At 33.2% G+C, this 15,967-nt stretch overlaps 1 protein-coding gene across 1 annotated transcript in view; it reads left to right on the top strand.

Moving 5' to 3' along the window:
• The window catches only part of src (v-src avian sarcoma (Schmidt-Ruppin A-2) viral oncogene homolog), a 108,875-nt gene that overhangs the window by 90,745 nt on the left and 2,163 nt on the right, over nt 1–15,967 (top strand). The window contains exons 5-10 of the mRNA XM_056449159.1: nt 1,155–1,258; nt 5,063–5,212; nt 6,514–6,669; nt 9,297–9,476; nt 11,819–11,895; nt 14,001–14,154. Coding sequence (XP_056305134.1) covers nt 1,155–1,258; nt 5,063–5,212; nt 6,514–6,669; nt 9,297–9,476; nt 11,819–11,895; nt 14,001–14,154 — 821 coding nt within the window. The remainder of the gene's footprint in view (nt 1–1,154; nt 1,259–5,062; nt 5,213–6,513; nt 6,670–9,296; nt 9,477–11,818; nt 11,896–14,000; nt 14,155–15,967) is intronic.

Raw genomic sequence — 15,967 nt, 5'->3', positions numbered from 1 at the left:
TGCGAGTGGTACTGTATGTAGCTTTATTAAAATGATCCAATTTGCCACCGTTTGAGTTTCATACTTGATCATAGTTTATTACAATTTTGTCTTTGTTGTGACAACTTTTGATGTTGATCAATTTAACAGTGACTTTTACTGGCTTTTTTAGTAACGACTGAAATAAAGGTCACACTTTACAATAGGGTTTATTAGTTAATGTTAATTAATGCATTTACTAACATGAACAAACAATGAACACAGCATTTACTACAGTATTTATTCATGTTAGTCAACGTTAGTTGATGAAAATACAGTTGTTCACTGTTAGTTCATGTTAACTGACGGTGCGTTAACTAATGTAAACAAACATGAATTTGGATGTTAATAATGCATTAGTAAATGTTTAATGATGATTAATAAATGCTCTACAAGTGTTGTTCATGATTAGTTCATGTTAGTAAATGCATTAACTAATGAACCTTATTGTAAAGTGTTACCGAAATGATATATTGTCTAGGTTAGTTATGTAAATGAGCCGGTAATGAGGTGTCAGTGTTTTTTGTTGTTTTTTTTTTGTCGTTATTTTACAGGTTTATTTCCATTTATATTATTTGCTGCACAATATATGGTCACAAACTACTAATAATGTCAATACAAGTCATGTTTGTTTGTTTGTTTGTTTTTTTTTTTTGGAGATGAAATCTAACTCCCATAATGCATTTCAAAAGCTTAAATAAAAAGACCTTTGAATCACTTGGTTTCAGCCAATTGTAAATGAATATTGTTTTTACAGTGAATGTACAGTGCCCTCCACAATTATTGACACTGCTGGGTAAGATGTGTTCTTCAGCTATGATCTTTAAAGAAATATATATCTATATAATTTTTTTTTTCACAAATTTTTTGTTAATTATTATTAACTTGAGTTTAGGGTTAGATTTTTAAACATTTTTGAGTTCGAGATTATGCTTCTGCAATAAAAAATGGAATTTATTTGACTGCTTTTAACACATATATAATACTTGTGGAGGGCACTGTATATTTTGTATGCTCAAAGTCTATCTGTGTACTAGCGTGAACTATATTTCTGGCCAGCTGCATGTTTCTGATATGATGCTACATGTGATGACATCATCTAAATCCCTCCGTCTGGGTTTTCTCTGTTTCTCCAGATGGTACTTTGGGAAAATCACACGCAGAGACTCCGAGCGACTGCTCTTGAATCTGGAGAACAGAAGAGGAACTTTCCTGGTCAGAGAGAGCGAGACCACCAAAGGTGATTGAATGAGAACTGTACACACGCTTTAAAGATGGATTTATTATGAAATTATTGATTTAATTCAATGAAAAGTGATATTTATTTTCTAGCATATATAATCTAATGTATATAACTATATAGTTTATTATTATTTTAATAATAATATTACTACTACTACTGTAGAAATATTTTTTATACATTTTATATAAAAATTTTACCAAAGGAAATAAAAAGTGAAGAGTATAGTTTAAACTTTATTTATTTATTGATTCATTCATTCTTTCATTCATTATAATTAACACTTATAACACTATTATATATAATTAAATATAATTATATCATTTAGATTTATTTATTCATTTATTTATTTAAATTAACCTAATTTATTTTAGTTTAGTTTTAAATATAATTATATATAAGTTTTTATTTATTTATTTGTTTATTTGTTTATTTAAATTATTTAGTTGTATTTATTTTATTTTAGTTTTAAATATAATTATATATAATTTCTATTTATTTACAAAAAAAAATTATTTTAGTTTAGTTTTAAATATAATTATATATAATTTTATTTATTTGCTTAAATTTTTTAAATATAATTATATATACATTTGTATTTATTTATTTGTTACAATTTATATTTAAATATTTATTTATTTAAATGTAATTTTATTTTTATTTATTTTAGTTTAGGTTAGTTTCTTATTTATTTATTTGCTTAAAATTGTTGACATTTATTTTAGTTTTAAATATAATTATATATAATTTCTATTTATTTAAAATGTTATTTATTTAAATGTAATTTTTATTTTATATTATTTTAGTTTATTTTTAAATATAAGTATATATAATCTTTATTCATTTATTTGTTTAAATTATATATTTTTATTTATTTAATTTTAAATATGATCATATACAATTCCTATTTATTTATTTATAATTATTTTTTATTTATTTACATTTTTATTTATTTATTTGAATGTAATCTTTACTTTTGTTTATTTTATTTTAGTTTTGTATATTTTTAAATATAATTATATTTATATAAATATACATTTCTGTTTATTTATTTGCTTTAAATTATTTTTATTTATTTTATTTTAGTTTTAAATATAATTATATATAATTTCTATTTATTTATTTGTTTAAATTATTATTTTTATTTATTTTATTTTAGTTTTAAATATGGTTATATGTCATTTCTATTTATTTATTTAATTTTTTTATTTAAAAGTTTATTTATTTATTTATTTATTTATATATAAAAAATATATATTTATTTTATTTTACAAGAACTGCAAATGTAGTTGCTTTTACAGAACAAAAGTCTCCCAAATACATAAACCCACCCAATCACATTCACAAAGCTGATTTAACTATTGCTTAATAAAAAAACTATCAGTGATGACTAAGAACCACAATCATGCTTGAGGAAGCTGCGTTTCTGGAGCACGTTATTAAACTAAGCACACATTGAGTTGAATTTCCCTTTTGTGTTGACAGTTTGTCACTCAAATTAGTCTTTCAACACTGTAAGGAAGGCCTTGTACTGTACAGTGAGCTCTCGCACAAACAGTGTTGATTAGAGCTGATATAAAGAGTGCTGAAGGTTGTGTGTTTGTGTGCTGATGAAGAGGAGAAGTGAAGGTCAGAGCAGAGCCTGCAGCTATGAAGAGCTGAAGTAGGTCAGGCTGATAACCGTGAGCCATACAGTATCTCACAGAAACACACACAGGACACACTGAAGGACACAGAGGAGGCAGAGAGGATGCATGAATGAATAAATGAAATGTATGCATGAGTGAATATAATGAATGAATGAATGCACGACTGAATAAATGTATGCATTCCTGACTGACTGACTGAATGCATGTCTGACTGAATTAATGAATGCATGAGTGACTGAATAAATGAATGACTGAATTAATTATTGACTGAGTGAATGAATGAATGAATGAATGAATGCATGGCTGACTGAATGAATACATGGATTACTGAATGATTGATTGAATGAGCGCATGCCTGACTGCATAAATAAATGCATGACTGGTTGAAGGAATGAATTCATGCATGAATAAATGAATGCCTGACTGCATTAACGAATGCATGATTAACTGAATGAATGCATGATTGACTGAATGAATGCATGACTGAACAAATGCATCAATGAATGAATGCATGACTGAATGACTGAATAATTGAATTGATAAATTAATAAATGCATGACTGAATGAATGAATGAATGACTGACTGACTGAATGAATGAATGAATGAATGAATGAATGAATGAATGCATGACTGACTGAATTGATGCATGACTGAATGAATGCATGACAGACTGACTGACTGGCTGAAGGAATGAATGAATGCATGTATTACTGACTGTTTAAATGAATGCATGCCTGACTGCATTAATAAATGCCTGAATGAATGCATGACTGAATGAATGCATGACAGACTGACTGACTGGCTGAAGGAATGAATGAATGCATGGATGTCTGACCGACTGAATGAATGGATGACTGACTGAATTAATGAATGCATAAATAAATGACTGAATGAATGCATGCATTACGGACTGAATGAATACATGCCTGACTGAATTAATGAATGCATGATTGACTGACTGAATGAATAAATGCATAAATTAATGAATTCATGACTGACTGAATGAATACATGACTGACTGAAATAATGAGTGTATGCATGAATGAATGACTGACCGACTGACTGAATGAATGTATGGATTACTGACTGATTGAATGAATGCATGACTGACTAAAATTAATGAATGCATGTATGAATGCATGGATTACTGGACTGGTTAAATAAATGCATGATTGACTGAATTAATGAATGCATGAATGACTGACTCATTGACTGACTGAATGCATGCCTGGCTGCATTAATGAATGCATGACTGACTGAATGAATGCATGACTGAATGAATGATAGCTTGACCGATTAATTGATTGATTGAATGAATGCACGACTGACTGACTGACTGGATGAGTTCATGAATGTATGACTGACTAAATTAATTAATTAATTAATGCATATATTAATGAATGCATGACTGACTGGATAAAATCATGAATGTATGACTGGCTGAATGAATGAATTAATGAATGCATATATTAATGAATGCATGACTGACTGGATAAAATCATGAATGTATGACTGACTGAATGAATGAATTAATGAATGCATATATTAATGAATGCATGACTGACTGGATGAATTCATGAATGTATGACTGACTGAATGAATGAATGCATATATTAATGAATGCACGACTGACTGGATGAATTCATGAATGTATGACTGAATGAATTAATTAATTAATTAATGCATATATTAATAAATGCATGACTGAATGAATACATCACTGACTGCCTGAAAGAATGAATGCATGACTGACTCACTGACTGACTGATTGAATAAATGATTGAATGAATAAATGCATGCATAATTGAATGATAGCTTGACCAATTAATTGACTGACTGAATGAATGAATGAATGCATGACTGACTGACTGGATAAATTCATGAATGTATGACTGACTGAATGAATGAATTAACGAATGCATATATTAATGAATGCATGACTGACTGGATGAACTAATGAATGCATGACTGACTGAATGAATGAATGAATGAATGCATATATTAATGAATGCATGACTGACTGGATGAATTCATGAATGTATGACTGACTGAATGAATGAATGAAAGAATTAATGAATGCATATATTAATGAATGCATGACTGACTAAATGAATGAATTCATGCATAAATAAAATCTTCTTTGTATTTTTGTAGGTGCCTACTGTCTCTCCGTCCTGGATTACGACAACGTGAAGGGCCTGAATGTGAAACATTATAAGATCCGCAAGCTGGACAGCGGTGGATTTTACATAACGTCCCGCACACAGTTCAGCACGTTACAGCAGCTGGTCAACCACTACCGCCGTGAGTCAATTCAATTCAACTTAACTCAATTTAACTCAACTCAACTCAACTCAACTCAATTTAACTTCAACTCAACTCAACTCAATTTAACTTCAACTCAACTCAACTCAATTCAACTCAACTCAACTCAACTCAATTTAACCTCAACTCAACTCAATTTAACTTCAACTCAACTCAACTCAATTTAACTTCAACTCAACTCAACTCAATTTAACTTCAACTCAACTCAACTCAATTCAACTTAACTTCAACTCAACTCAATTTAACCTCAACTCAACTCAATTTAACTTCAACTCAACTCAACTCAATTTAACTTCAACTCAACTCAACTCAATTGAATTGAATTGAATTCAACTAAATTCAATTCAACTCAACTCAATTCAATTAAACTCAACTTAATTCAACTCAGTTCAATTCAATTAAACCCAACTCAACTCATTTCAATTCAATTCAATAGAGTTTTTTGTCAGGACTTATCAAGTATTGCTAAAGCATTGCAAATTACATTAACAATGAATAATACATATTAAATTGTGATTAAATAATACATATATACATACACAAAAACACAATTAGAAATTTGATAAATAATACTGAATGATAATGAACGATAATAATAATAAATTCATTCATATGGTTTGTAATAAAGATTTTAACTAGTTTTGATTCACTCTCTCTCTCGCTCTCTTTCTCAGACACACACACACACATACACATGCACACACACCTGCTGATCTCTGAGTCTCTGTCAGAGGAAGTGATACACTCTCCTATTTCTGGAAGTGGGAACTCGGCCTGTTGTAAAATAAGCTGGTTAAAACTATAAATACTGCTTGGGATTAAAACAGAAACTCACGACAGGCTGTGCAGTGCTCTACGTGTGTTTAACTGGACTAAGCTTTGATAGCAGATAGATGAGATAATGCTGACCGAATATATGCATATTATTATTATTATTATTAAAAAATAATCTTGATTAATCGCATCAAAAATAAAAGTTTGTTTTGACATAATACAGTATATATATATATATGTAGGTGTGTGTGTGTGTGTGTGTGTGTGTATTCCAGTTTTTATTTATTTATTTAATCATTTTAGGGTCAATATTATTAGCTCCCATTAGCATAACAACAACAACAATAATAGTAATAATAACAATAATACATTTGAAACCCTTTAGATAAATTATGATCTCTAACTTGACTATTTATAGAGTACTTAAGTCAGAACTACTATTATTTTGAAGACAGTAGCAGTGAGAAACTGTAAACCCTGCCTTATCTCCTCCTCCTGTTTCTCAGAGCATGCAGACGGCCTGTGCCACTCTCTCACTGACGTGTGTCCAGTGCTGAAGCCTCCAACTCAGGGTCTGGCGCGTGACGCCTGGGAGATTCCTCGAGACTCTCTGAGACTGGATGTCAAGCTGGGCCAGGGCTGCTTCGGGGAGGTCTGGATGGGTAAGACTTCTTCACTCAGCTTCCTTTCATCAAAAACCAGAACAAAAAACAGAACATTGAATGCTAACTAGATCCTTGGATGCCAACTAGACTTATGCGTGAACTTGAATATTGCTTCAAACATCCGTGAATAAAGCAGAGTTTCCATCAAAGAGAACAAAATAGTCACTTCCTGATAAACCGACGCCAAATACCAATAGGAAAAATGTAGTTTGCTGTGGTAGGAGAAGTCACCGTGAGCCTTTTTTCTGACATAATAAATGACCTGCGCCTCAGAAGATGAAACGCAATGTGCTGGATTTTTCAGGCTTGCGACCAAGAGCGTAGGCTTCCTCTTGACATTGGTGGGGACCTTGGACCCCCTCAATTTTTTATTATTTTTTTGAAAATAGCTCCTCATGTCCACCTTTTTTTTTTGCTGCCACCATCCTCACTTTCCTGTCACCCACCTCACACACATTCTTGCGCAGTTTTGGCGCTGTCACATCTGAACGCAGCTACAGCCTTTCACAAGGCAGCAGGGCAGAAAGGCTTAAGCCTGGTTTATACTCTACGTGTCCGCTAGTTCGCTTGAATGCGCGCGGCGAATGATGTCATCGCTGTGTTTGCAGAGGTTCGCGTTGGGTGTGCGCGACATGTTTTCAGCTGGCGGAGCGCATGATTTTTTTTGAGACTCGAGCGAACAGTTCGCGCGGCACCGCGTTTGATTTGAGTTGAATATGAATCACTTTGAAGAGATTTCACTTTCCCGAACTCTCGCATTCAATCTGCCCAGTTGGTGGAATGAACTCCCTAACTACATCAAAACAGCAGAGTCACTTGCTGTCTTCAAGAAACGGCTAACTATTTAGTCTCCACTTTCCTTTCTAATCTGTAACTGCCTCTCTGGCTATACCACTAACTGCACTCTCTCTCTCTCAAAAAAAAAAAAACTTACACTACTAATGCTTTGCTTCTTAGACTTTACACACCTGAAACTTGCCTATAGCACTGATTCACTGTTGCTCTTATAGTTGTGTAAATTGCTTCCTTGTCCTCATTTGTAAGTCGCTTTGGATAAAAGCGTCTGCTAAATGACTTAATGTAATGTAAATGTAAATTTTGTCTGAAACAGGTACGACTGTACAGACATCTTTATAATCCGTTATCATAGAGATAACCTGATGATCAATAATACTTGGCTAGAAATTGCAACAGGGGACAGGAGGAAAGTTTTTGTTAAAAAGTTTGGAAAACCCTGAGGGATAAGTGTGTTAAAGCCAAAAGAGGCCATGGCGAAAGTGGAGACCCAGGTACACGATCACAGAATATGTTTTTACACCAGTCATAGGTTTTACACTGATGTAGCTGTTACAATTTTGAATTTAAACCAATTTAATAGTTAAAATTAAGGAATAAATGATTTCTTTGATAACAGGAAAGGAATATTTGAACCAGTCACTTTACAATATACTGATGCCCTGTTTTTCTAGGCTTTATTGGTGATAATGGTCAGGAATGTCGGACCATTATTGCCTTTTTAGCATAAGAAGAGGACAGAAACTAGCCAGACAGAAATGTGTCGATTGTTGAGTGGGCTAAATCTAAAAAAACATCTGTATTTAGTAAGTGTACTTTTTTTTGCTTTCATTCTTGCCATAATAAAAACAAATATATCTGTAGAGCAGCCCATGTTCTGTTGTCAGTAACATTTTGATACACTTTAATAGGTAAAACTGTCTGAGATATGAACAAAAGCAGGTGATGCATCAAAGTTTGATTTAAAAAATCTTGAATGGTTATAAAAACCCTCATAATCGTTAAAATAATTTATAAAAATAATACAAATTAATAGTTTAAAATATTGAATGATATTAATGATCTGGAAATATTCTACTTCTCTGACTTTACAGTGGGTTTCTTTTGACCGCCGCCTATTATTTTAAAGAATATTTTTCAGAATCAGAATCAGAAAGAGCTTTATTGCCAGGTATGTTCACACATACGAGGAATTTGTTTTCGTGACAGAGCTTCTACAGTGCAACAGCATTACAGAGACAGGACAAAAAACAGATAATCAATATATTAAAAAAAATAGAAGTAAGTAGTGAGTGCAAATATACAGCTTGACAAGTGTATAAACATGTTTATTACTATATACAACGTTATATGTGCAGCTGTTATGTGCAAATTGGCATGTAAGTGTGTGGTTAAATAAATGTATACGTGTATAAAAGTGTATGGCAAGTAGTGATGTTGGTTCCACAAATATCACATCACATATCATATCACAACGGCAAACGCAGCAAGTACAAAAGTCTCGTCCGTTTCATGAGGTTGAGCGCACAGTCTGCGATGTGGCACCAGGCAAAAGTATAAATCCAGCTTTAAACAATCTCAATATTCATATGTGTTTTGGGGGCGGTATGACTCGAGTAGCGAATGTGATTTAACCCTTTCTGCATGTCCAGGTTAATGTTGACAGCGCGATTTTAAAGTGCCTCCAAATATTACACGCCAGGGGGGAAGCTGTTGTTCATTAAACTGAGCTAACAGGGATGCTGATGTATAGGTGGATGGAAACAGAGCTAGTGTCCTGCAGAGTTGAGCTCCAACTTGCCTTAGCTAGTGTCTGTTTTACCCATCAGGCACTTGGAACGGGACAACGCGTGTGGCCATCAAGACTCTGAAGCCTGGCACCATGTCTCCCGAAGCGTTCCTCCAGGAAGCGCAGGTCATGAAGAAGCTCCGGCATGAGAAGCTGGTGCAACTGTACGCCGTTGTCTCCGAGGAGCCCATTTACATCGTCACCGAGTACATGGGACAAGGTCAGTGCGGACTTTAGGCAATATCAACTCTTCATCCTCATATCTAATATTGGATGTTTATATCAGATTTATATCTTTTAAATGTTAATTTAATGCCTGTATTTTAGCTTATCAGTATCCTTAAAACTAACATGCTCATGCTGCACGTAATTTATTTTAGCTTCACGGGACCTTTGAAGTGACTGTATTCACATAGACCAGATCTGATGGCATTAGATTAATCCTGCATAATTTATAAATGCACATTTATTATACACTGTATGGTCAGGTGACTGCTTTTAGATTTTTACTTAATATTTACTGTAAAGATAAGAGAGATGTACTGTTAGTAGGGATGTCCCGATCAGGTTTTTTTGCCCTCGAGTCAGAGTCATTTGATTTTGAGTATCTATCGATACCGAAACCTGATCCGATATTTCTATAATACATAAAAAAGAATAAAGAAGAGCGAAGAAACAGATCCAGGATGTTTCTTTTTTTATTTAATTTACATTGTTTCAACATTTAACAACTCTGTTGACAAACAGAGCACTTCTGTGAGGTAGCTTGAATAATCAAGTAATAAATAACATAAAATCTTCACTTTTGGACTTTAGTGCAACAGTAAATATTAAAAAAAATCTAATACAAAAACAAATAGCATCTCAACTTAAAATACCCAGCAGACAATCCCAAGTTTACATATCTCACAGTTTCCTATGGCAATGTTGTCTTCATCACTGTTATAATACCTCCAGATCGCAGATATACTGTACTATCAATTTCTGCTTCAAGCTGCTTTCGTGTTCTACTTTGCCGATGTTGTGCCGGGAGGAACTATAGATGTGTTACAAATAATGACTATATATATATATATATATATATATATATATATATATATATATATATATATATATATATATATATATATATATATATATATATACATATACATACACATACATACATACATACATACATATACACACACACACATATATATATATATATACACATACATACATACATACACACACATATATACACATACATACATGCATACATACATACATACACACACATATACATACACATACATACATACATACACACGCATATATATACACATACATATATACAGTTGAAGTCACAATTATAAGCCCCTTGAAAAAAAAAATATAGCTTAAAGGGGTCTATTATTTTGACCTTAAAATGGATTTAAAAAAATTGAAAACTGCTTTTGTTCTAGCCGAAATAAAACAAATAAGACTTTCTCCAGAAGAAAAAATATGATCAGACATACTGTGAAAATTTCCTTGCTCTGTTAAACATCATTTGAGAAATATTTAAAAAAGAAAAAAAAATTTAAAGAGGGGCTAATAATTCTGACTTTATATACATACATACAGTATACATATATATTCAAGTCCTGATCGGGAGGTAACGTCTGATTCTGATCAAGTCTAAAACCACATAATCGATTTCAATCATTATTAATCGGATTATTCTAAACTCACAATAAATAGCCTGTCTTGCCTTACTCCCTTATTTTCATTTTTAAAAAATCCCCTATACACCCCATCTCCCCCTTTCCTCTTTTACCATGGGGAGCTCCAGAGATCTGATCTCGGACCCTCTTACATGCTCGTTGGCCAGCCAGGAGCCCTGGGCTCAGTTATCTCTGAGTTCAGGGTTCTCTCCCGGGACAGCATGCCAAATCTGCTATTAATATGAAGCAATATCTAAGTGTGAACTCCTGAAACCTCTAAAATAAAGCAGATCAATTAACTTCAATCCTCAAATCTACTTTTTATAAAGTAACAACCTCATCTTTATCACAAACACAAGGGTTTCCTCATCATGTGGAGTTTTTTATCAATCTTTAATCGTTTTTGACTGAAGCTAAAGTACTGAAAGTGCTAAAAGTACCTGCATGGGTGTTAAAATGTTTTAGCAAGACAGTATTCATAAAGGTTAAAGTAGCTTGACACGTCAAACAGACACGGGTGCTCCTGCCAAATTTACACTAGTTTTTCTTCCATTTTTTGAGTCCAAATACAGCGAAAAGAAACCCTCTTAACTTCTCCCCAACCTCCCGCTGGCCTACAGATACCCACACAAGTGGATGTTGCTCTTTTTTTGACGCGCAAGTTAACAGGAGGGTTAATCAGTCGTTTTAGGCTGCAAAATTGATTAAAAAACATCCTGCAAAGTCCTGGAGGGACTGGCTGGAGATGTCTAGGAAACAAGAAGTGACATGTAACATAAATGGAGCATGAGCTGTGGATATTAGCAGCTTTCCTGTGAGGTCTGCCAGTAGACGTGTGAATGAAGATGTCAGAGTGTGATTTGTGTTTTCACAGGAAGCCTACTGGATTTCCTGAAAGGTGACATGGGGAAAATGCTGCGTTTGCCTCAGCTCGTGGACATGGCCTCTCAGGTACTTTATACTGCTCTTAGGATGTGATGTCGAGTAATGAAATCCAAACTGAGAAATTTGCATATGGTCCCATAATTAAATAAAATGCAGTCACACCAACTAATTTTCAGACACCAGATATACAGTAACTGGTATTTTTTAACTAGTTGTTGTAGATGAAACTTTAAGTTAGAGAGGATAGAGTAAACTGTGACATACAGTTGAAGTCAGATTTATTAGCCCTCCAGATTTATTAGCCCCCCTGTATATTTTTCTCAATTTCTGTTCTAAACATAATAGTTTAATAACTCATTTCTAATAACTGATTTATTTTCTTTACCATGATGACAGTAAATAATATTTGACTAGATATTTTTCAAGATACTTCTATACAGCTTAAAGTGACATTTAAAGGCTTAACTAGGTTAATAAGACAAGTTAGGGTAATTAGGCAAGTCATTGTATAATGATGGTTTGTTCTATAGACAATCGAAAAATAAATATTGTTTTAGGGGGCTAATAATATTGACCTTAAAATTATTATTTAAAAATGTAATTAAAATCTGCTTTTATTCTAGCTGAAATAAAACAAATAAGACTTTCTCCAGAAGAAAAAATATTATAGGAAATACTGTGAAAAATGTCCTGGCTCTGTTAAACATCATCTGAGATAAATGGATAAAACAATGTAGTTGTCCCCACAAAAAACTCAAGAATTGTGTTGTTTTAGCTTACTTTAAATAAGTAGTTTGAACAAACAGCAAACATCTTTTTTTTTTTTGTGTGTAGTTGTGTAAATATGTATTTTCATGCTAACATTTGTCGTAATTATTTTTGGTTGATTGTAAACCAGTTCATACTGTAGGCCTACTTTTCTATCAGTGTTATCAGACATCATCAACATGATTTAGCTCTTGTCATATTTTATTAGCATATTATAAACATGGTGTCAAAAACAGAACTTAAATTCAGTGAAATATTGTGTTGTAGGTCTTAAATTATTTGAAACAGGTTTTAATTTCCCTATGTCCAAGTAAAGCTGGCCAATCGGGCTGACACCCAATCACCTATAATCCATCTCCAAACTTTTCTTATTTCAAAGAGATGCAATTCACAACAGCTGCTAGACATTTTTACAGCAATTCTCCAAATTAATTTCCCTAATCAGGGAAAGAAGACTAAAGACACATATCTCTACAGGATCTTTCATTAATACAAAGAAAAAAGAAGTAACCGGACCACTAGAAAAAATCTGTAGTGTTTAGCCCTCTATAAGTCTAAAAAAGCATTCATAAGGGTCTTAAAAGGGTCTTAAATTTGATTTGAAGAAACCTGCAGAAACACTGTATATAATAATCTGTGATTACGTGAGAAATGTTGACGGTGTCTGAATAAATTTGGCTTTGACTGGCTGCACATACTCTCTACATAGACAAAATTAGTAACCCTTTTGTGAAGTTTGTATTCTTTTTCAAATACTTACCAAATGCTGTTTAACAGAGAAAGGACATTTTTGTCACAGTATTTACTAATATATTTTTCTTCTGGAGAAAGTCTTATTTCTTTAAATAAATAAATAAATAAATAAATAGCTAAGACTGCTAAAAACTGCTAAAGTCAATCAAAATTACTAAAGCATTTGCTTTTCGATTGTCTACAGAACAAACCACTGTTATACAATGACTTTCCTAATTACCCTAACTTGCCTAGTTAACCTAGTTAAGCCTTTAAATTGCACTTTAAGCTGAATACTAGTATCTTGTGAAATATGTAGCTATAAATATTATGCACTATCATCATGACAAAAATCAAAGAAATTAGTTATTGGAAATTAGTTATTAAAACTACTATGTAAAAAAATGTCTCTCCAATAATCAGCACTTGGTAAATGTCTTTAAAAAAGTGCAAACATTTTACAGTACAGCAAATAAATGTTAGCCTTCAACTCTATGTGCCATATTTAGAAAGCTGAATATCCTATATTGCATCTCTTTCTCTAAAAATATCATTGCGTTGCAGTTTTTCCATTGGCAGGCTCCACTGTAATTGTCTCCCAATGTAAATGAATCTATTTCTGTGCTGTGGATGCTCTGGAGAGCGGTATATAATGTATGTGTTGTCCTTAGATCGCCTCAGGAATGGCGTACGTGGAGAGAATGAACTACGTGCACAGGGACCTCAGGGCTGCCAACATCCTGGTGGGCGATAACCTGGTGTGTAAAGTGGCTGATTTCGGCCTCGCTCGACTCATCGAGGACAACGAATACACCGCCAGACAAGGTGAGGATGAAAATTCAGACTGTTTTCTATGCTGATTCCTTTTTGAGACTTAATGCTGTTGTCTTTTGTCCACCTCTTTCATACACCCCATGATGTTTGATGTGGATTATTGGAGTAATTTTGGGTAAAGTCAGCATGAACCGGTGGCTTTGACTGTTTTTTTGTCTCACATTGTGGCGCATTTCCTAGACAAGCAGAATATGAAATGAGAAAACAGTGGGTGTGGCTTGTTTTTTTGTACTGTGAGCTGATTGGATGTAGTAAAGTAGGCATTTCATTCAGAAAAATCTGAAAAAGGATTTTAGGAGAGTTATTACAATGTAATAACTTCTTTCTTATGTAAATCATGTGAGGGTAAAATCTTCAGCACCTACTCTGATTAATATGCATGCCCCAGGGAGAGTTTGATCGGCCACAATGTTTCCTAGTGAGATTGCAACAATGATATTTTTCCCCTCATTTTAAGTTTATCTAAGCTTGTGTTAAACATATTATGGATGTGGGACTCTTATTTTGAAAACGGGAGGGGCAGGTAGACTAAAAAGGAAGCCATGTGTCTCTGTCAGAGCGCAAAATGGATATACGGATTAAATATATATTCAGCGCCACTCGGAAGAGACATAAGCTTGGTTTGAATGTGTTCGTCTAACATGTATATTGTGAAATATGTCACATGTGTTTGTAATGAGGCAACAGACACATTTGTAGAAAACTATCAAACATATTGATTCAATGCACCCTATGAATAATACGAGCTCAGTATATGTGATGCTTAAATGTCATTGTTTCTTCGTTCTCATGTTAATCTTTTGAGTGTAAAATTTAAAACACCGACTTATTAATATGCATCCCCCTGACAGCATTTGATTGGCCACAAAGTGTCCTAGTGAGATTACAACAATGATATTTCTCCCCTTGTTTTTAACTTTATCTAAAGCTTGTGTTAAACATATTATCTATGTGGGACTCTTTTTTTTTAAATGGGAGGGGCAGGGAGACTAAAAAGGGAGCCACGTGTCTCTGTCAGAGCACAAAATGCAGGATATATGGATTAAACAGGCACATGTGTAGAAAACTATTTAACATATTGAATCAATGCACTCTGTAGCACCTGAAACAAATTTCCCCTTATTTTTAAATTTATCTAAGCTTGTGTTAAACATATTATGTATATGGGACTCTTATTTTAAAAATGGGAGAGGTGGGAGACTAAAAAGGGAGCCATGCGATTCAACTGTACACAGCTGCCAAAATGCAGGATATACGGATTAAACGTATATTCAGTGGCACTGCGGAGGGGCGTGAAGATGGTTTGATTGTATGTTTTGTTAGTTTAACGTGTATATTGTGAAGTTTGCCACATGTGTTTGTAATAAAGCAACAGGCACATGTGTAGAAAACTATTTAAATTATTGAATCTATGCACTCTATGACACCTTCAACCAACTTTTCCTCATTTTTAACTTTTTCTAAGCGTGTGCCAAACATATTATGGATGCAGGATTCTTATTTTGAAAACGGGAGGGGCAAGGAGCCATGCAGCTTATCTGTACACAGCCATCAGAACGCAAAATGCAGGATATACAGATTAAACGAATATTCAGTGCTCCTCCAAAGAGACATAAAGTCAGTGTATATTGTGAAATTTGTCACATGTGTTTGTAATGAGGCAACAGATACATGCGTAGAAAGCTATTTAACATAGTATCAATGCTCTCTCTGGTACCTCTAACAAATTTTCCCTAATTTTTAAACTAATCTAAGCTTGTGTTAAGCATATTATGTATGTGGGACTGTTATTTTGAAAATGAGA

The sequence above is a fragment of the Danio aesculapii genome, chromosome 23 (genome assembly GCF_903798145.1).
Source record: "Danio aesculapii chromosome 23, fDanAes4.1, whole genome shotgun sequence".
NCBI lineage: Eukaryota > Metazoa > Chordata > Actinopteri > Cypriniformes > Danionidae > Danio > Danio aesculapii.
Note: the sequence above shows the minus strand (reverse complement) of the source record. Positions and strands in the feature narration are given on the sequence as shown.